Source organism: Cucurbita pepo, chromosome LG19 (genome assembly GCF_002806865.2).
Source record: "Cucurbita pepo subsp. pepo cultivar mu-cu-16 chromosome LG19, ASM280686v2, whole genome shotgun sequence".
NCBI classification, from domain to species: Eukaryota; Viridiplantae; Streptophyta; class Magnoliopsida; order Cucurbitales; family Cucurbitaceae; genus Cucurbita; species Cucurbita pepo.
This window is the reverse complement of record NC_036656.1, coordinates 3,739,404-3,760,052: the sequence shown is the minus strand read 5'-3', so window position 1 is coordinate 3,760,052 and position 20,649 is coordinate 3,739,404. Positions and strand designations below refer to the sequence as shown.

Here is a 20,649-nt window from a genome sequence, read left to right as displayed (position 1 = left end):
GGAATAGCTGTACACATCTCCACTCTCAGGACTGTTCGGACGCCGCTGAAATTATTGCTCACTTGAAGAAAAACGGCCATGTGTTATGGTTCATGTTGATTCTGTCTAGCTCAAGTTCAGTGTAACAACCCAGATTCACCGCTAGCAGATATTGTCCTCTTTGGGCTTTCCCTTTCGGGCTCGCCCTCAAGGCTTTAAAACGCGTCTCTTTGGTGCCATTATCTACCACAATAACAAAGAACTACGGTCACAATTCATTCACAACACATCTCCAAGGTAATGTGCGATATAATGCCATAGTCAGTCATGGTATGCTCTATAAATACTAACTTAACCTTTGTCTCTATGTTTCCGTCGCGTGAGGATCTGGGTCGTTACATTCAGTTTGGTTCGATATGGTCGATTTTATTTAGTTCAATCTGGTCTTATTTCAACTTTGTTCAGCGAGTTTCTTCAATACATGTTTGTTTTTCTCTGGTTCATGTTCGATTCTTTTTTTATTTTGGTTTAGTTTAAAGTTCATTTGAGTTTTTTTTAAGTACTGACTCAGGAGTTTTATGTGCACTGTGTTTGTGCAATAAATTTAGCATCTAGTTTTGATCTCTCGTGGGGTTGGATTAAGGTTATTATAAGTAAATATAGATTATATCTTGGATACTTATCGTTGGAATGCCTGAGATTAGGGTGGATGATTGAACTTTGCCTAAATAATTAGGAACTTAAATAAATGGCTATGCATCTCGATGCATGGAGTCCCACAGTATCAATTCATATCATTTTTTTCATGATACAACATCCTATGAAACATGTATACATTATACTTATCTTATGTCTTCCGTAATTAACATATGTGGCTTTCTAATGTCTCATAGACAGTGAGCAAATATAGTATATATCTTACATGACATGACATATGGAGGTTCATGCATCATTCAGTATCGATAACATGGCATAATTCCATAACATAACATGATCCTTACCTGACGTATTTTATAACATAGCATAAATTGTATCACATCATATCTGACATCATAGCATAAACATAACATTGCATACGTCAAACAATCATAAAATCACAACAAGTGCAATGGTAACAGGGCACACATCGTTCATACAACAATCAAGTTATCCAACAAGCCAAACCCACCGGTAACAGAATACATGTGTGTTTCCAAAGACGAGACTCTGATTGAGAATCAATGTAACGGCCCAAACCCACCCCACCGCTAGCAAATATTATCTTCTTTGGGCTTTCTCTTTCATGCTTCCCCTCAAGGTTTTTAAAACGCGTAAGATGTTTTTACACCCTTATAAAGAATGCATCGTTCCCCTTTCCAACTAATGTGGGATCTCACAATCCACCCCCTTTGGGACCAGTGTCTTCGCTGGCACTCGTTTCCCTCTCCAATCGATGTGGTATCTCACAATCCACCCCCCTTCGGGGCTAAGTGAGAATCCCCCTAGCTTACCACACGGTTTCTAGCTCTGATACCATTTGTAACGCTCCAAGCCCACCATTAGCAGATATTGTCATCTTTGGGCTTTCCCTCTCGAGCTTCCCCTCAAGGTTTTTCAAGATTTTTAAAACGCGTCTGATAGGAAGAGGTTTCCATACACTTTATAAGGAATGTTTCGTTCTCCTCTCCAACCAATGTAGGATCCTACAATCAGAAAGCCCTTTCTTTATGTACTATAGGGCTGGGCTGACGTACGAACTAGGTCGAAGACTTGGATGTTGGACTAGGCTACGCGACGGTTGCAGGTTACTCCGAACCTGTCTGCTTCGGGTGCTAGTTTGGGCTTGTAATCTATGAAGGCTGAGGTTTAGGGTTTGTAATCTACTAGTTTGGGTTTGCAATCAACCAAGGTTGAGGTTCAAAAACCAGCTTCGATTTTCGAATCTGAGCCTTGGATCGAAGCCTAAATTCTACCAATATTCATTTTTTCCTCAATTTCCCTTCCTTCTGGCCTTATTTTCAGCCAGCTTTTGTCCAACTTTAATCGATTATTGGCCCCTCTTAACAACGAGTTTGTACCAAGTTTTTGTAGAACAACAAATAATTTTGGTATTTATTGTTTTAACCCAAATCAAATCAAACTAAACGAAATTGAGGAAATATTGTTTGAACTGGAAACTTTAAGGATAGGACTTACCAAGTTCTTCTCTCCCAACGACCATTCCTCCTTCACAGGATGGAGATGAGGCAAATAGATTGAAAGAGTTGCAGATGGTCGCATGGCGTTTGGTCGAATGGCGTTTCTGTCTGAGAGGGAATTTCATGGATCTATTTACGGGGACTTACCTAAACTATGCATATGTTGTATATGGGTAGCAATGGAAGAGCATGGTCATGTGGTTGACTTACCTAAACTATAAATGGTTGATGGTTGACTTACCTAAACTATAGATGGTTGATGATTGTTGGGATGGAGTGCCACGTTGGCTAATTCAGGAAATGATCATGGGTTTATAAGTAAAGGAATACATCTCCATTGGTATGAGACCTTTTGGGGAAGCCCAAAGCAAAACTATGAGAATTTATGCTCAAAGTGGACAATATCATACCACTGTGGAGAGTCGTGATTCCTAACATGGTATCAGAGCTATACCCTAAACTTAGTCATGTCAATAGAATCCTCAAATGTCGAACAAAGTATTGTAGGCCTCGAAGGTATAGTCACAAGTGACTAAAATGTCAAATAAATTGTGTACTTTGTTCGAAGACTCCAAAAAAAGGAGTCGAGCCTCGATTAAGAGGAGGCTGTTCGAGGGCTCCATATGTCTCAGGGGAGGAGAGCTTATGCTCAAAGTGGAAAAATATCATACCATTGTAGAGATCCGTTATTCCTAACATAAATTTGGTTTCTTTTAGAATGGTACATGCACCACGTCCATATAGCGTTGTAGTGGATATAATACAAAAGTAACCTTCAAATTACAACATTTTCATCATATAACATTGCATGCTATGTTGAAATTTCAAAATTCTTGCAATAAAAAACATTGAGTTGGAAATCCAAAGGTATGTTTCATGGGCTATGGTGTGGCTCTAAACGACCATAACTTCTTCAATTTCTAATGAAACTTAATGATTCTTAAAAACCATTAGATTGAGGGGAAAGAAATTTAAGTTTGATTAGATTGAGGGCAAAGAAATTTAAGTTTGATGAAGGAAGCAAAGCCTATCAATGCCTCAAGAAAAAGAACACGATAAAAAAAATTCAACATCTGCGGACAAGGGTGTCTGTATGAAGTTAGGGACAACCTATCTACGGTTGGACTGATTCACTCGGTCCAGTCGATACAGTTACCCTATTTTTATGTAGTCTAGGTGTTTTAAGTCTGATTTTCAACCTGATTTCAATGGTAGTCATATTTCCTCTTAATGTAGGACCTATTTAACGAGTTTGAAGGATTTTAGATCTCTTTAAGGCCTCGAACCAACTATTAGAGTTTCGACCAAACCAAGTAACACATTAGAACTTCGATAGAAATATGCTTGTAGTATGTATTGGAGCATGTTATAATAAGCATGATCAAGTTTGACCGATGAAAAAGCATGTTTAGAATGTATGCTCGATTTGTAAGAAAATAATGAAACAGACTCAAAATTGAAAGCAGGACGAGATATCCATCTTTAGATTATTGCCTTATGTCTCTTTTGATGATATGTTTATGCATATTATTATTGTGTTATTATAAGGGGACGATTTGGGGTTGAAAGAGGTTCATTTCAAACTCTAATCGTGAACTCGACTCAATTATTTACAGTTGATATAACATTTTAGAATTGATTATGATTGAATTGTACTCTATGCGGACTATTAGGGTCCGCCAGTTGATTTCTTATTATTTAACTTTCTTCGATCTGCCGAGATTTGAAATAATACTTTTTTGAGTTGGTTGAACTAGGCTTTGAGCCTAGTAATACATGAATCTTATGAAAACTTTATGAGTACCTTGTGGGTATGGTTAGGAGGTCCCCAACCACTTCTTAATTGTGGTTTGTTTCAGATGAGAGGAAGGGATATAGGTAGATGAACATTGGCTAGATTGAAGGTCACTCCCTCCTAATGATATTTACAGTATAGGAGCCTATTTGGGAGATTTCAACTTAACTCAACTAAAAAATCTAAAAACAGTGTCCATAACAGTATAATGAAATCTAAAAACAGTGTTCATAACAGTATAATGAAAACTATAGGCTAAGTTGAAGCCTATTATAGGGTTGCATGTTGAGTGCTTGTGCTATATAGGTTCATGATCATGATTACAAGGACTAGTAGAATGACTAAACAAGATATTTTAGAACTCCAAGAATGAACTAAGAGAACTGTCGACCCATATAGGGCTAAGAAAAAGAGAATTTAATGAGTTTCGCAACATGACCTTAAATTGAGTTTAGGTGAACTAAGTAAACCTAAGGAAAAGTCAAGTAAAGTCAATAACTTAGGATTGAGCTTCTGAGTATAAATGAGACATCAAACGAATGAACAAATCAATGAGATAAGACTTAAGAGTGAACTAAGAAACTACAAGCAAACTACTTGCTCAGTATTTTTATACCTGTCCATGGCACTTTCATCACTTAAGATGAGACCTAGATCGAGTAATCGAGGCAAGAGCGTGCATGAGCTTTCAAACAAGGAGAACTAGCATCTTAGTTGCTTGCTTAGCACTGTCACCTCTATTTCGAGTATAACTTTCAAAACAAGACATTGATTACCATCTTGTAAGTCCATAATCCATCTCCATGTCAGAATAGTTGAACATTTAATAAAAAAAAAAAAAGAAAGAAAAACGTTAGACATTAGCCATACATTTGACCATGAAAATAAGAAGAATTAGTAATGATAAAAAAAGACAGGCGGAAAGCATTAGCAAAATGAGTGAGTAGTGGGAGATTAAATTATATCAAAAAATGAAATAATGAATTAGTAAATGAGAAAGGTAATGATTCATATAATATTGGTCAGCATTGACTTAAGTTGATCAACCCCTTCTCACGTGAAATTTATTCTTTAAAGCCGCCATCTACTTTGCTTCAAATTTATAATATTTTATGGGATGGATTTATTAAGCTTATTGTGTGTTCAAACCTGGCGCTTCCAATCATTCTTCACCTCCACAGATATTGCCTTTTTATTTGGTAAAAGTGGGGAGTCAAGAAATCCATACATAACCACCAACCCCCACAAACTTTGACCATTCAAATTTTCACTACATTTCTTATGTCAACCATTTCCACCAACCTTCGGACCTCTTTCTTCCTTCCTCGTTCGCCTCCTTCTTGCCTTTACCTACCACAGCACCCATTGCGCGGTCGTTACACAAAGCTTTCTCTATATAACCACTTTTTTCCATCATTCTCCACAGCTCAGATATCAATTCTAATTCTAAACCCAACTCACATTCTTACTTCCACTCTAACACTCTCTACTCTTCATCTTTCATTTTCCTATACAAATGGCCCCCGCTCCCTTCCAACAACTTGCCGCCCAGAATGGTTCGGTGGAGACCTTCTGCATTAGCCACAACGATCCACTTAACTGGGGTGTGGCTGCCGACGCTCTCAAGGGAAGCCATCTCGACGAGGTAAAGCGCATGGTGGAGGAGTACCGGAGGCCCCTTGTCAAGCTTGGTGGTGAAACTCTCACCATTTCCCAAGTGGCTGCCATTGCCACTCGTGATAATGATGTGATAGTCGAGTTGGCTGAGTCTGCTAGAGCTGGCGTTAAAGCTAGCAGTGATTGGGTTATGGAGAGCATGAACAAAGGCACTGATAGTTATGGTGTTACTACTGGCTTTGGAGCTACCTCTCATAGAAGGACCAATCAAGGTGGAGCTCTTCAGAAGGAGCTGATTCGATTCTTGAATGCTGGGATCTTTGGAAGTGGAGCTGAGTCCACCCATACTCTGCCCCACTCTGCTACCAGGGCGGCTATGTTGGTGAGAATCAACACTCTTCTTCAAGGCTATTCGGGTATTAGATTTGAGATTTTGGAAGCCATAACCAAACTCTTGAACCATAACATCACTCCCTGCTTGCCTCTTCGTGGAACCATTACTGCTTCTGGAGATCTTGTTCCACTTTCTTATATTGCTGGATTGCTCACTGGTCGACCAAACTCTAAGGCTGTTGGACCAAATGGAGAAAGCCTTGATGCAATGGAGGCCTTTCAACAAGCTGGCATTCCTTCGGGGTTCTTTGAGTTGCAGCCTAAAGAAGGTCTTGCTCTTGTCAATGGAACTGCTGTTGGCTCGGGTCTAGCTTCGATTGTTCTGTTTGAGGCCAATATTTTGGCTGTTTTATCAGAGATTTTGTCGGCAATTTTTGCAGAGGTTATGCAAGGAAAGCCTGAATTCACCGATCATTTGACTCACAAGTTGAAGCATCATCCTGGTCAGATCGAGGCTGCTGCAATTATGGAACACATCTTGGATGGAAGTTCTTACATGAAAACTGCAAAGAAATTGCATGAAACCGATCCTCTCCAGAAGCCAAAGCAAGATCGTTATGCTCTTAGAACTTCTCCTCAATGGCTTGGTCCATTGATCGAAGTTATTCGATTCTCAACAAAATCTATCGAAAGAGAGATTAACTCAGTCAACGACAACCCTTTGATTGATGTTTCAAGGAACAAGGCGATCCATGGAGGCAACTTCCAAGGAACTCCAATTGGTGTCTCCATGGACAACACTCGTTTGGCCGTTGCTTCAATTGGAAAGCTCATGTTTGCCCAATTCTCAGAGCTTGTCAATGATTTCTACAACAATGGATTGCCTTCAAATCTCTCTGCAAGCAGAAACCCAAGTTTAGATTATGGATTTAAAGGTGCTGAGATTGCCATGGCTTCTTATTGCTCTGAGCTTCAATATCTTGCAAATCCAGTGACAAGTCACGTCCAGAGTGCTGAGCAACACAACCAAGATGTTAACTCGCTGGGTTTAATCTCTTCAAGAAAAACAGCTGAAGCCCTTGATATTTTAAAACTCATGTCTTCCACCTTTTTGGTTGCCCTCTGCCAAGCAATCGACTTGAGGCATTTGGAAGAAAACTTGAAGAACACGGTAAAAAACTGTGTTAGCCAAACAGCCAAGAAAGTGTTGATCACATCCTCTAATGGAGCACTTCACCCATCAAGATTTTGTGAGAAAGATCTTCTAAAAGTTGTGGACAGAGAGTACACCTTTGCTTATATCGATGATCCATGCAGTGCCACTTACCCATTGAGTCAAAAGTTGAGGCAAGTCCTTGTTGAGCACGCACTTGGCAATGGTGATTGTGAAAAGGANTGGAGGCCTTTCAACAAGCTGGCATTCCTTCGGGGTTCTTTGAGTTGCAGCCTAAAGAAGGTCTTGCTCTTGTCAATGGAACTGCTGTTGGCTCGGGTCTAGCTTCGATTGTTCTGTTTGAGGCCAATATTTTGGCTGTTTTATCAGAGATTTTGTCGGCAATTTTTGCAGAGGTTATGCAAGGAAAGCCTGAATTCACCGATCATTTGACTCACAAGTTGAAGCATCATCCTGGTCAGATCGAGGCTGCTGCAATTATGGAACACATCTTGGATGGAAGTTCTTACATGAAAACTGCAAAGAAATTGCATGAAACCGATCCTCTCCAGAAGCCAAAGCAAGATCGTTATGCTCTTAGAACTTCTCCTCAATGGCTTGGTCCATTGATCGAAGTTATTCGATTCTCAACAAAATCTATCGAAAGAGAGATTAACTCAGTCAACGACAACCCTTTGATTGATGTTTCAAGGAACAAGGCGATCCATGGAGGCAACTTCCAAGGAACTCCAATTGGTGTCTCCATGGACAACACTCGTTTGGCCGTTGCTTCAATTGGAAAGCTCATGTTTGCCCAATTCTCAGAGCTTGTCAATGATTTCTACAACAATGGATTGCCTTCAAATCTCTCTGCAAGCAGAAACCCAAGTTTAGATTATGGATTTAAAGGTGCTGAGATTGCCATGGCTTCTTATTGCTCTGAGCTTCAATATCTTGCAAATCCAGTGACAAGTCACGTCCAGAGTGCTGAGCAACACAACCAAGATGTTAACTCGCTGGGTTTAATCTCTTCAAGAAAAACAGCTGAAGCCCTTGATATTTTAAAACTCATGTCTTCAACCTTTTTGGTTGCCCTCTGCCAAGCAATCGACTTGAGGCATTTGGAAGAAAACTTGAAGAACACGGTAAAAAACTGTGTTAGCCAAACAGCCAAGAAAGTGTTGATCACATCCTCTAATGGAGCACTTCACCCATCAAGATTTTGTGAGAAAGATCTTCTAAAAGTTGTGGACAGAGAGTACACCTTTGCTTATATCGATGATCCATGCAGTGCCACTTACCCATTGAGTCAAAAGTTGAGGCAAGTCCTTGTTGAGCACGCACTTGGCAATGGTGATTGTGAAAAGGATGCAGACACTTCAATCTTCCAAAAGATTGGTGCATTTGAGGAGGAACTAAAGGCAGTGTTACCAAAAGAAGTCGAAAATGCAAGGTTGTCGTACGGAAGTGGAAATTCTAAAATTGAAAATCAGATCAAGGACTGCAGATCTTATCCATTGTATAGGTTTGTGAGGGAAGAATTAGGAACAAATCTGGTGACAGGAGAAAAAGTGATATCTCCAGGAGAAGAGTGCGAGAAGGTATTCACAGCTCTGTGTGAAGGGAAGATGATCGACTCTATCTTAGAGTGCTTGAAAGAGTGGAATGGTGCTCCAATTCCAATCTGCTAATCCTTTGCTGCACATGGAAGTCAATCAATGATATTTAAAAGATTAATTTTTATACTATTTTTTCTAGATTATTGTATCCTCTTTCCTATTACCCAAATGAATGAAAAGGAATAAAATTGTTCTTTCCTAGTCCAAAAATTGTTGACATCCGTATGAGAAACGTTGTATTTTGTTATTATTATTCTTTTGTTTTTTCTACCACATATTTATCCTAGGAAATTCAATTTAATTAATCAAAGGTCAGCAAACAAGTTATCGTTCTAATTGACCCTTCTTTAAGTTTTCTCTAAGGAATAGCTGTTCAGATGAGTTTTATAGTGGACTCTTTTTTCTATCTCCACTGTCAGGACTGGTCGGACGCCGCTGAAATTATTGCACACTAGAAGAAAAATGACCATGGGTTATCAGTTTAGTCTGGTATGGTTCATGTTGATTCCGTCTAGTTCGATTCAGTTTGGTTCGTTATGGTTTGGCTTAGCACAGTTCGATTTTATTTGGTTCAGTCTGGTCTTATTTCAATTTGGTTTAGCCAGTTTCTTTAATACATGTTTGTTTTTCTCTGGTTCACGTTCGATTCTTTTTCTTTTTTTTTTGGTTTAGTTTAAAGTTCATTTGAGTTTTTTTTTTTAAAGTACGATTCAGTTGTTTTATGTGCACTGTGTTTGTGCAATGAATTTAGTACCTGGTTTTGATCTCTCATGGGTTGGATTAAGGTTATTATAAGCTAAATGAAGATTATATCTTATTGGTACTTTACATCCGTGAAGTATACACTTATCTCGTGTCTTCCGTAATTAACATATGTGGCTTTCTAATGTCTCATAGACAATGAGCAAATGCAGTACATATCTTATATGACATGACATATGGAGGTTCATACATCATTCAGTATCGATAACATAACATGATCTTTACATGACCCTTACATGACGTATTTTATAGCATAGCATAATTGTATCACATCATATCTGACATCATAGCATAAACATAACATTGCATACGTCAAACAATCATAAAATCACGACAAGTGCAAGGGTAATAGGGCACACATCGTTCATACAACAATCAAGTCATCCACCAAGCCAATAATAAAACCACTTACTTAGTGTGTCTAAGCTGAAGTCACTAATCTATTCTTGTGCTAGTCTAGATCTATCCTTTGTAAACCAATTCAACCTTTGTGTGCCCACGATATCGAGTTAAGGCATAATAAAGGAAAACCTACTTTTGGCTAAAAATCACTTTATTGACCAGACAGTGGTCATACTAGTGTCAAATGTGTCTGCTAGGGAGAGGTTTTCACAACCTTATAAAGAATGCATCGTTCCCCTCTCCAACTGATGTGAGATCTCACAATCCACCCCCTTCGGGCCCCAGTGTCTTTGTTACCACTCGTTCCCCTCTCCAATCGATGTTGTATCTCACAATCCAAGCCCCTTTAGGGCTCAACGTCCTTGTTGGCACCTCGTCTGGTGTCTGGCTCTTATACCATTTGTAATGGCCCAAGCCCACTGTTAGCAGATATTGTCCTCTTTGGGCTTTCCCTTTCAAGCTTCCCCTCAAGGTTTTTAAAACGAGTCTGTTAGGGAGAGGTTTTCCCACCCTTATAAAGAATGTTTAGTTCCCCTCTCCAACCGATGTGGGATGTCACAATCAAAAAGCCCTTTCTTTACATACTATCGCGAACTAGGGCGAAGACTTGGATGTTGGACTGGGCTACGCGGTTGTTGCAGGTTCCTTCGAACCTGCTTTGAGTGCCAGTTTGGGTCTGTAATCTATGAAGGCTGAGGTTTAGGGTTTCTAATCTACTAGTTTGGGTTTGCAATCTACCAAGGTTGAGGTTCAAAAACCAGCTTCGATTTTCGAACCTGAGCCTTGGATCAAAGCCTAATTTGTATCTAGGTTCTTCTTTTCCTCAATCTCTCTTCCTTCTGGCCTTATTTCCAGCCAGCTTTTGTCCAACTTCAATCGATTCTTGTCCCTTTTAACGAGTTTGTACCAACTTTTTCTAGAACAACACATGATTTTGGTATTTATTTTTCAGCAACCCAAATCAAATCAAACGAAACGAAAATTGATGAGTTCTGACAAAATGAGAAAAAGAAAACTGTAAGGATAGGACTTACCAAGTTGTTCTCTCCAAAACGACGATTCCTCCTTCACAGTATTGAGATGAGGCAAATAGATTGAAAGAGTTGCAGATGGTCGAATGGCGTTTCTGTCTGAGAGGGAATTTGATGAATCTATTTACGGGGACTGACCTAAACTAAGAGAATGAGAGAAAGGGAAGTTTGTTAGGGAGTAACTTTTGGGAAGAGGATAAGTGGGGAGTGGTTAAATTTCAAAATTCTTGAAATAAAATCATATAGCTCGTACTATATACTATAGTGGTTCATGGGCTTTGGTGTGGCTTTGAACCTCTTGAGTCGAACGCTTTGAAGCGATTGAGTTGAAAATCCAAAGGTACGGTTCATGAATTTTGGTGTGGCTTCGGATCATCCGTAACTTCTTCGATTTTAATGAAACTTCATGATTCTTAAACCATTAGATTGTGGGCGAAAAAATTTAAGTTTGATGAAAGAAGCAAAGCCTATCAAAGAACACGATAAAAGAAATTTAGCATCTGTGGACAGGAGTGTCTGTAAGAGATTATGGAGGACCTGTCTACGGTTGGATCGACACCGTCAATACAGTTACCCTATTTTTATGTAGTTTAGGTGTTTGAAGTTTGATTTTCAACCTGATTTCAATGATACTCATATTTCCACCTATTTAAGGAGCTTGAAGGATTTTAGAGCTCTTTTAAGTACTCGAAACCATTATTAAAGTTTCCACCGAACCAAGCATGTAGCACATTAGAAAGCTACATTAGAAATTTAAATTAAAATGTGTAGTATGCATTGGAGCATGTTATAAGAAGTATAACGTGAAAGCTTAGAACTAAAATGAGTAAACATGATGTATGAAAATAATGAAACGAACTCAAAATTGAAAGCAGGATTAGATATGTCACAACCCGATTTTTGAAGCTTCGAAATTCGGACCGTGACCCAAAAGACGAAATCGAAAACAAACAAAAAGAAAGAGGAAAGAAGAGTAAAAGATAAAAAAAAAAAACGAAAATCCAATAAAATCAAAATAGGAGGAGAAGTGTAATTTTCAAATGTTTAAAAAGAGGATTCAAATTTAAAGGTATTAGGGAAGTTTATAAAATATTCTAAAAGATCGAAAAGGGACTTACGCTCTATAATGACCCCCTCTGTGATCACACAGCTCTCGAACGCTCCTCTACCTCGACCGGCAGCCTGCGAACCTCTGAGAAAAAGAAAGGAGAATGGGATGAGTATAAAAATTATACTCATTAAACCACCTACTTGTAAGCTCTTGTCGCATCTTAAACTTAACAGAATTCTCACAATCTTCTAATTGCTCTAGAACGTCTGGTTATAGTCCTAGCCCCTTGGGTCTTGCTCTTTGGAGCTTGCTCCTTGGAGTTTCACTGGTTCTCCATCCTTTCATTTCATACCTAAGGGTTCCTTATGCTAATCTGAAATGACCGGCATCTCTCTATGAGGCGCTACCTCTGCATGGGTATCTGAGACTACATGGTATCTAGCCTATGGGTGTGCTGAGTACCTCCTAAGCCCATGACAGTCCCCTGGGGGGAGGGGGGATGCAATCCAACCCATTCCCGTGCAGCTAACGGGCTGTACGACGTGGGGGCACATTTCCCATGCGAAACGACTAGAAGCAGTAAGAACTGGTCAGGAACCTGTAGTTTCCCCCACGAAGCTATAGAGGCCGTTCAGACAATTAGCGGTCTAAAAACACTCAAGGTACTTCTTCGTTGAGGTAATATGTTAGGTTTCTAGGGAGGTTGTACTTAGACTGAGTGACTTGTCGCTCCTAACTACAAATCCCTAAGCTTATCATAGTAATGGGTCATGGAAAATAATAGAGTGTGCATGCAAACGTCGACTAACATCATCATACATAACTCATGCAAACTAGACACGCATGCGTCATGAGACGATGGCCTCCGTCAAGCACCCCGAATGCGGAGTCCACGCTCAGGGGGTGACGTCATCCCTCGGGTGCCCAGAACGCAGAGTTCACAATTTTGACATGAATTAAATATATGCATACGTATAGTGGAAGCTTAAGTCATACAAGTAACACCTAGATAATTCACCCAATACTGATCGCTTGTGGATGTATATAATAAAATGATGTAAAATTCACAAGAATAAGTGCAAGTATACACTATCAGAAGTAGCACGTAATAAGTAAATTATCGATTCCACAATGAACCTTTATTTTTTGTTAATTTTATCGCTGAAAATTAAGTGAGTTTTTGGGTAACATTCACATGGGTGTTGGTGATTTCAACTACTTAAACAAAACTAAAATAAAGTGTCACTACTGTCGAAAAACAGAAAATGATAAAAAAATCAACTATAATGAGGAAGGTTCGGCTAAGAGAGATTAAATAGATAAGTTGTTGAGTTTTGTGGTAGATTTTAGTTCTTTTAATAGATTCCCAAGCCCACTTCCGAGGGTCATGAATGGTGATTATTTCTATAATCGTTAATTTCTATTAACAAGGCTCTAGGAGAAGAATTATTCGTAACTCTTCTATTACCCTTCAAGTCTCCTTGCTATGAAACTAGAGTATTAAAGAGGATTTCATTGCTCCCTCTCTTCTCCCTATAAGAGAACAATTATGTATGTAAAGTAGCTAATTAAACACACATGTAAATCATTAACAACAACTCTTTAATAAACTAAAATCATACCGTCAACATACTTAAACTATATAAAACTCTCTCGCCTCCCCTATAAAGTTTTAACTCTCCATACAAACTGAATTAAATAGAGGAACCCACATCTTAATCATATAAAATTGATAGAATAAGAAAGGAGAGTAAGGAAATAGAGAGTTATCCAGTTTTGTTGTCGTTCTTCCATGGAAGTTCCCTTCCCTTGAGCTCTCACGTCTACCTCATTGTCCTAATCTATCCTTTTTTGTCTTCTCTTCCTTCTGCTGTCAACAGCTACTGGATTAGGGTTTTTCTTCTTCTTTGGTTTCACAGCAGTTCACAACAGCAGAGGCACTGCTGTCTAATCTGTTTTTTTTTTTTTTCTCCCAAAGTGTGTCACCCTCCTCTTGGTCTTCTTTTTCCTTCTCTATTGAGCATGAGTTCTTCTTTAGGGCTGAAAAGGAATAAGTTGTCCACATAGGATGTTCCTCATTGGGTAGTCAATGACCCACTTGGACGGCTGATGATGTGGAGAATTTCTATGTCATCCCCCATTTGTTTCCAAATTTGCTACTCTCTCATGGTTCAGCATAGATGTTTGAAATTTTACCACATAACTCAATTAAATGTACAATTAAGATCGATTTATGCCAAATCATTTTTTTTTTTCATGTAGGACCGCAATAAACGATTTCATGCTCACTAAGTAGAATAAATGGGGTAATAAATGAGAAAATGGTGAATAAGAGTGTAGTATTAACTACAAAAAGACTTGATATGACTCTACTTTTAGAGAGTTATCAAAAAAGCTCATAACAATCGATCTACTTAGTCTCATTCATGGAGAGCTAATCAAGGCAAATGTAAAAAATAACAGTGTGCATGTAACCACCATCTAACATCATTACACATGATTCATGCAAATTAGACATGCAAACTCAATGGGGCGATGGCCTCCATCAGGAACTCGGAAAGCAGAGATTGCACTCAACGGGGTGATGTCATCCCTCAAGTGTCCGAAACGCGAAGTTCACCTATTCAACATGAATTAAGCATGTGCATCTGTATAGCGGAAGCTTAAACATACAAGCAACACCCAGGTAATTCTCCCAATACGCCCGTAACAATCGACTTGCCTAATCTCATTCATGGAAAGCTAATCTAAGGCAAATATACTAGCATGCATGTAATCCAAGCGAATCCTACAAGTATTTCTTCCTAAATATTGGGTGGTGACTTACTTGGTTGACGCGAATCCTTTCGCTAGCGTCTCTACGCTCGTAGGGTGTCCAAAAACACTGATTATCCTCAATTAGGTCCCTATTCACACAAAAATATTATTAAAATAGGAATCGGGACAAACAGAAGATAAACAGACAAAAAACGAGCCTCTCACACGCCCTCACACGCCGACCACGTGCTAGCCACGCGCGGGAAAGGACGCCAAATGCAGGCTGCACGCTCGATGGCCACGCGCGGACCGCTTCACGCAGTCGCGGGTCGGGTCGGTTTGTCCAGCGGTCCGGTTCGCTGCGGTTCAGCTTGGTTTCTATGGGTGACCCGCATCATCGTTCCGCTGGAGCTGCTTCGCTCCAGCCGACGCTCAACACGTGTCACCATCTGCCGACCGCGCTCCGCCGCTTGGCGCCTCTTTTCTCTCCGGCAATCCGTAGCTCTTTTCCAATCTACCGTTTTTCGATTTTCATATCTTTTGACCCGGAGCTCGGATCGATATGGTTCCTTCGATAAAGTTCTAGATCGTGTTGAGGGCTAGTGATTTTAGTCTCAACATAGAATGAGATTTGAGCCATAGAAGTTCGCCTACTGTTCTCAGACGATTCCCAGATTTCTGCAAAGTTTCTTCACGAAGTCAGCTTCCCTAGATGAATGTATTCAAACATTAGGTCCCGATTCGTAAAGGTTAGTCTTGGATCTGGAAAACATTCAAGACTCACCTCGACTCTGGACGAAGTCTTTGCTGCGGCTCCTCGATCCTCCCAAACCCTCTCCTAGTCTTCCCTTTTTTTTTTTTTTTTTTTTTGCCTCTATTAGGGTTCCACTTGGACCCCTATAATAGGTAGAGGGCAAAATGACACATTTGCTCCTCCATGGGCTTGGGCCGATTTATTTTTATTATTTTTTTCCGGCATTACAAGATATCCATGATTGTTATATTATGTCTCTTTTGATATGTTTATGCATATTATTATTATATTATTATTGTATTATTATAAGGGGACGAATTAGGGGTTGAAAGAGGTTCATTTCAACCTCGAATTGTATACTCAACTCAATGATTGATAGCCCGCATAACATTTTAGAACTGGTTATGATTGAATTGTACTATGTGCAGACTATTAGACCAGTTAATTTCTTATTATTTAACTTGTCTCCATCAACTGGGATTTGTAATAGTACTTTTTGAGTTGATAGAACTAGGCTTGAGCCCTATAATGTAGGAATATTATGAGAACTTTATGAGTATGGTGTGGGTATGGTTAGGAGGTCCCCAACCACTCCCTAATCGTGATTTGTTATGAATGAGAGTAAGGGACAACATAGGTAGATGAACATTGGCTAGATTGAGGGTCGCTCCCTCCTTAAGATGTTTACACTATAGGGGGCCTATTTGGGGATTCAACTAAACCTAGAGAATTTAAGAATAGTGTCCTTAACGGTATAATGAGAATTATAGGTTGGAACCTATTATAAAGTTGTGCCTTGAGTGTCTGTATTATATAGGTTGATGACAATTAGAGGGACTAGTAGAATGACTAAACAAGATATCTTAAAAACTCCAAGAATGAGTTAAGAGAACTGTCAACCCATAATGGAAGAAAAAAAAAGAGAATTTATGAGTTACACAACATGACCTTACATTGAGCTTAGGTGAACTAAGTAAACATAGGGAAAAGCTGAGTAAAATCTATAACTTAGGAATGATCTTCTAAATATAAATGTGACATCGAATGAATGAACAAATCAATGAGATAAGACTCCAGAGTGAGCTAAGAAACTACGAGCAAGCTACTTGCTAAGTATTTTTATATATGTCTAAGACACTTTAATCATTTAAAATGAGACCTAGATCGAACAGTCAAGACGAGAGCGTGCATAAGCTGCTCAAAACAAGGAGAACGAGCATTTTAGTTGCGTTGCCTCGCACTCTCATATGAATTTCACTATAACTTTCAAACAAGACATTAATTACTATGATAATTTAATCTCCATGTCAGAATAGTTCAATATTTAAAAAAATGAAATACTTAGACTTTAGCCATACATTTGACCATGAAGATACAAAATAATAATAATAATAATAATAATTTAAAAAAAGAAAGAAGGGGAAGAAACTATTATGCATAGCAAAATGAATTAATAATGAGTAAGAGTCAAGAAATCCATACACAACAACCAAACACAAGCACCAAGGCCTACAAACTTTGACCATTCAAATTTTCCCTACATTTCTTATGTCAACCATTTTCAACCATCTACGCTTTCCACCAACCTTCGGAGCTCTTTCTGACCTTTACCTAACGCAGCCCCCATTGCGAGGTTGTTGCACAAAGCTTTCTCTATATAACCATTTTCCCCCATCATTCTCCACAACTCAGAAATCAATTCAAATCAAAACCCAACTCACATTCTTACTTCCTCTCTAACACTCTCTACTCTTCATCTTTCATTTTCCTATACAAATGGCCCCCGCTCCCTTCCAACAACTTGCCCCCCAAAATGGTTCCGTGGAGACCTTCTGCATTAGCCGCAACGATCCACTTAACTGGGGTGTGGCTGCCGACGCTCTCAAGGGAAGCCATCTCGATGAGGTCAAGCGCATGGTGGAGGAGTACCGGAGGCCCCTTGTCAAGCTCGGTGGTGAAACTCTCACCATTTCCCAAGTGGCTGCCNGTTGGTTCTGGATTGGCATCGATTGTTCTGTTTGAGGCCAATATCTTGGCTGTTTTGTCTGAGATTTTGTCAGCCATTTTTGCTGAAGTAATGCAAGGAAAGCCTGAATTCACCGATCATTTGACTCACAAATTGAAGCATCATCCTGGTCAGATCGAGGCTGCTGCAATTATGGAACACATCTTGGATGGAAGCTCTTACATGAAAGCTGCAAAGAAATTGCATGAAACCGATCCTCTTCAAAAGCCAAAGCAAGATCGTTATGCTCTTAGAACTTCTCCTCAATGGCTTGGTCCATTGATTGAAGTCATTCGATTCTCAACAAAGTCTATCGAGCGAGAGATTAATTCAGTCAACGACAACCCTTTGATAGATGTTTCAAGGAACAAGGCAATCCATGGAGGCAACTTCCAAGGAACCCCCATTGGAGTCTCAATGGACAACACTCGTTTGGCCGTTGCTTCAATTGGAAAGCTCATGTTTGCTCAATTTTCAGAGCTTGTCAATGATTTTTACAACAATGGATTACCTTCAAACCTCTCTGCAAGCAGAAACCCAAGTTTAGATTATGGATTTAAAGGTGCTGAGATTGCGATGGCTTCCTATTGCTCTGAGCTTCAATATCTTGCAAATCCAGTGACAAGTCACGTCCAGAGTGCTGAGCAACACAACCAAGATGTTAACTCTCTTGGTTTAATCTCTTCAAGGAAAACAGCCGAAGCCCTTGATATTTTAAAACTCATGTCATCAACCTTTTTGGTTGCCCTCTGCCAAGCAATCGACTTGAGGCATTTGGAAGAAAACTTGAAGAACACTGTAAAAAACTGTGTTAGCCAAACAGCCAAGAAAGTGTTGACAACATCCTCTAATGGAGCACTTCACCCATCAAGGTTTTGTGAGAAAGATCTTCTAAAAGTTGTGGACAGAGAGCACACCTTCGCTTATATCGATGATCCATGCAGTGCCACTTACCCATTGAGCCAAAAGTTGAGGCAAGTCCTAGTTGAGCACGCACTTGGCAATGGTGATTGTGAAAAGGATGCAGACACTTCAATCTTCCAAAAGATTGGTGCTTTCGAGGAGGAACTAAAGGCAGTGTTACCAAAAGAAGTTGAAAATGCAAGGTTGTGGTACGAGAGTGGAAATTCTAAAATTGAGAATCAGATAAAGGACTGCAGATCTTATCCATTGTATAGGTTTGTGAGAGAAGAATTGGGAACGAATCTTCTTACAGGAGAAAAAGTGATATCTCCAGGAGAAGAGTGCGAGAAGGTGTTCACAGCTCTGTGTGAAGGGAAGATGATCGACTCTATCTTAGAGTGCTTGAAAGAGTGGAACGGTGCTCCAATTCCCATCTGCTAAGGATTCAACGTTGATGAAGATATTTATAGGATGAATTTGTACTTTACTATTTTTTTTTCTCCCTCCTGTCATATTTCCTTTTGCCAAAAAGAACAAAGGAATAAAATTCTTTGATAAATTCTTCCATGTTCGGTTACTATTTTTAAAAAGTTTTTTCATGAAAAAAGTGAGATGGTTTGCATAATACACCGCCTTGTGGTGTAAAAGTTATCTTATTTATAATAAAATAAATTAAAAAGATATGAAAAGAGTAATGAATGGAAAGACATAAAGGCAAATATCTAGATATTTGCGTATAACAAAATTTCAAATATGATATGTATGGTATACTAGAATTTAGTACTAAATATCTTTAATTTAATAAACATTCTCATGGTATCAGAGTCCTTTCAGTTTAGCAACACCGATCCCTTATTTTCAATGTCTTTTGAATCTCCTACTCATCTTCTTCTCCACCACTCTTGCGGGCGTTGACAACACAGGGGCAGTCTCCATGGCTGCCACATTCTATGAAAGTTGAAGATCAAGGAGAAAAGAGATCAATCAAATTTTGTGGAGAAAAGAGAAGAAGAAACATTGTTAATGTCATTCCATGCTATGAAAGTTGCATATCAAGGTGTATGTGTCGTAGACTCTGGATGCAGCAACCATATGACAGGTTGTAAGGAATTCTTCTCAACTCTGGATGAAAATTTTCATACTACTGTTTGTCTTGGCAAGAATTCAACTATCCAAGTGATGGGGAAAGGAACCGTAGATATCAAGACTAGAAATGGCTTTGTAGAGTCAATTTCTAATGTATTCTACCTTCCTCATTTGAAGGCAAACTTACTTAGTATCGGTCAGTTACAAGAAAAGGGGTATGTGATCACATTCCAAAATAACAAAATTGAGATTTATGACTCCAAAAGAGGATCGATTGCTAAGATGAAGATGACCACCAACCGTCTATATCCGTTGACGTTAAATATCGTTGCCAGAAGTTTGATGGTGAAGAAAGAAGATACCAACTGACTTTGGCATTTTAGGTATGATTATCTACACTTTAAAGGATTAAAGACGTCTTCAAAGAAGATGGTGACTGGGTTGCCAGACATCACTTCTCCAATAGAAATTTGCGAGAGTTGTGTAGTAGCAAAGCATGAAATTCTTTTCCATCCAGAAAATCAAGAAGAGCTCAAGCAATTTTGGAGTTGATTCATTCAGACATATTTGGTCCGATCTCTCCACCATCAAATGGTAACAAGAAATATTTCATGACTCTCATTGATGATTTTAGTAGAAAAACATGAATTTACTACTTGCATGCCAAATAAGAAGCCTTTGATTGCTTCAAGAAATTTTATGCTACTATGAAGACTGAAATTGGAAGAAGAGTGAAGGCTTTAAGAACTGACAGAGGTCGAGAGTTTTGCTCGAACGAGTTTACAAAATTGTGTGAAGAGAAGGGCATAAGGAGACAGTTGACAGCAACATATACACCACAACAAAATGGTGTGGCCGAAAGAAAGAATAGGACCATTCTCAACATGGTTCGAAGTTTATTAAATAAAGGAGAAGTTTCGAAGGAATTATGGCTAGAAGTTGTTGTGTGGTCTGTTAACATTTTCAATCGAAGCCACTTTCTCGGTTAGAGATATGACTCCACAAAAAACATGGAGCGAAAGGAAGCCTGCGGTAGATCACTTTAGAATCTTTCGGTGCATAGCATATGCACACATTCCTTATGAGAAAAGGAAGAAACTTGAGGACAAGAGTTTGAAGTGTGTGCTCCTTGGAGTAAGCGAGACTTCTAAGGCGTACAAGCTCTATGATCTTTTGACAAAAAAGGTGGTGGTGAGTCGTGATGTAATCTTTGACGAAAGAAGAC

The 20,649-nt window shown here is 39.2% G+C and overlaps 1 protein-coding gene and 2 long non-coding RNA genes across 4 annotated transcripts; 1 reads left to right on the top strand and 2 right to left on the bottom strand.

Annotated features, from left to right (window-relative positions):
* Window positions 1-4,190: 4,190 nt before the first annotated feature.
* On the bottom strand, window positions 4,191-11,093 carry LOC111782236. Its single transcript, XR_002813075.1, has 2 exons — window positions 10,872-11,093; window positions 4,191-4,750 (listed from the first exon to the last, which is right to left on the bottom strand). It is a non-coding gene; the product is annotated as an uncharacterized LOC111782236 (long non-coding RNA).
* LOC111782232 (phenylalanine ammonia-lyase-like) lies at window positions 4,825-18,902 on the top strand. Of its 2 annotated transcripts, none has more exons than XM_023663066.1 (2): window positions 4,825-7,280; window positions 8,408-8,752. In XM_023663066.1, exons 1-2 carry the CDS (start codon window positions 5,468-5,470, stop codon window positions 8,743-8,745), a joined length of 2,151 nt encoding a protein of 716 aa, XP_023518834.1. In that variant the 5' UTR covers window positions 4,825-5,467; the 3' UTR covers window positions 8,746-8,752. The 2 variants fall into 2 exon arrangements, with proteins under 2 accessions (XP_023518834.1, XP_023518835.1); XM_023663067.1 differs by lacking the exon at window positions 8,408-8,752 and adding an exon at window positions 18,433-18,902 and having other exon boundaries at window positions 4,829-7,271.
* On the bottom strand, window positions 13,826-15,546 carry LOC111782235. Its single transcript, XR_002813074.1, has 3 exons — window positions 15,461-15,546; window positions 14,902-15,384; window positions 13,826-14,825 (listed from the first exon to the last, which is right to left on the bottom strand). It is a non-coding gene; the product is annotated as an uncharacterized LOC111782235 (long non-coding RNA).
* Window positions 18,903-20,649: the final 1,747 nt, after the last annotated feature.

What these genes read in the sequence shown, in the direction of transcription:
- LOC111782232 (XM_023663067.1), top strand. Translation starts at nt 5,468, where the DNA reads ATGGCCCCCGCTCCCTTCCAACAACTTGCCGCCCAGAATGGTTCGGTG. An exon ending in AGTCCTTGTTGAGCACGCAC is followed by an intron (nt 7,272 to 18,432) that starts TTGGCAATGGTG and finishes TTGAGCACGCAC; the next exon opens with TTGGCAATGGTGATTGTGAA.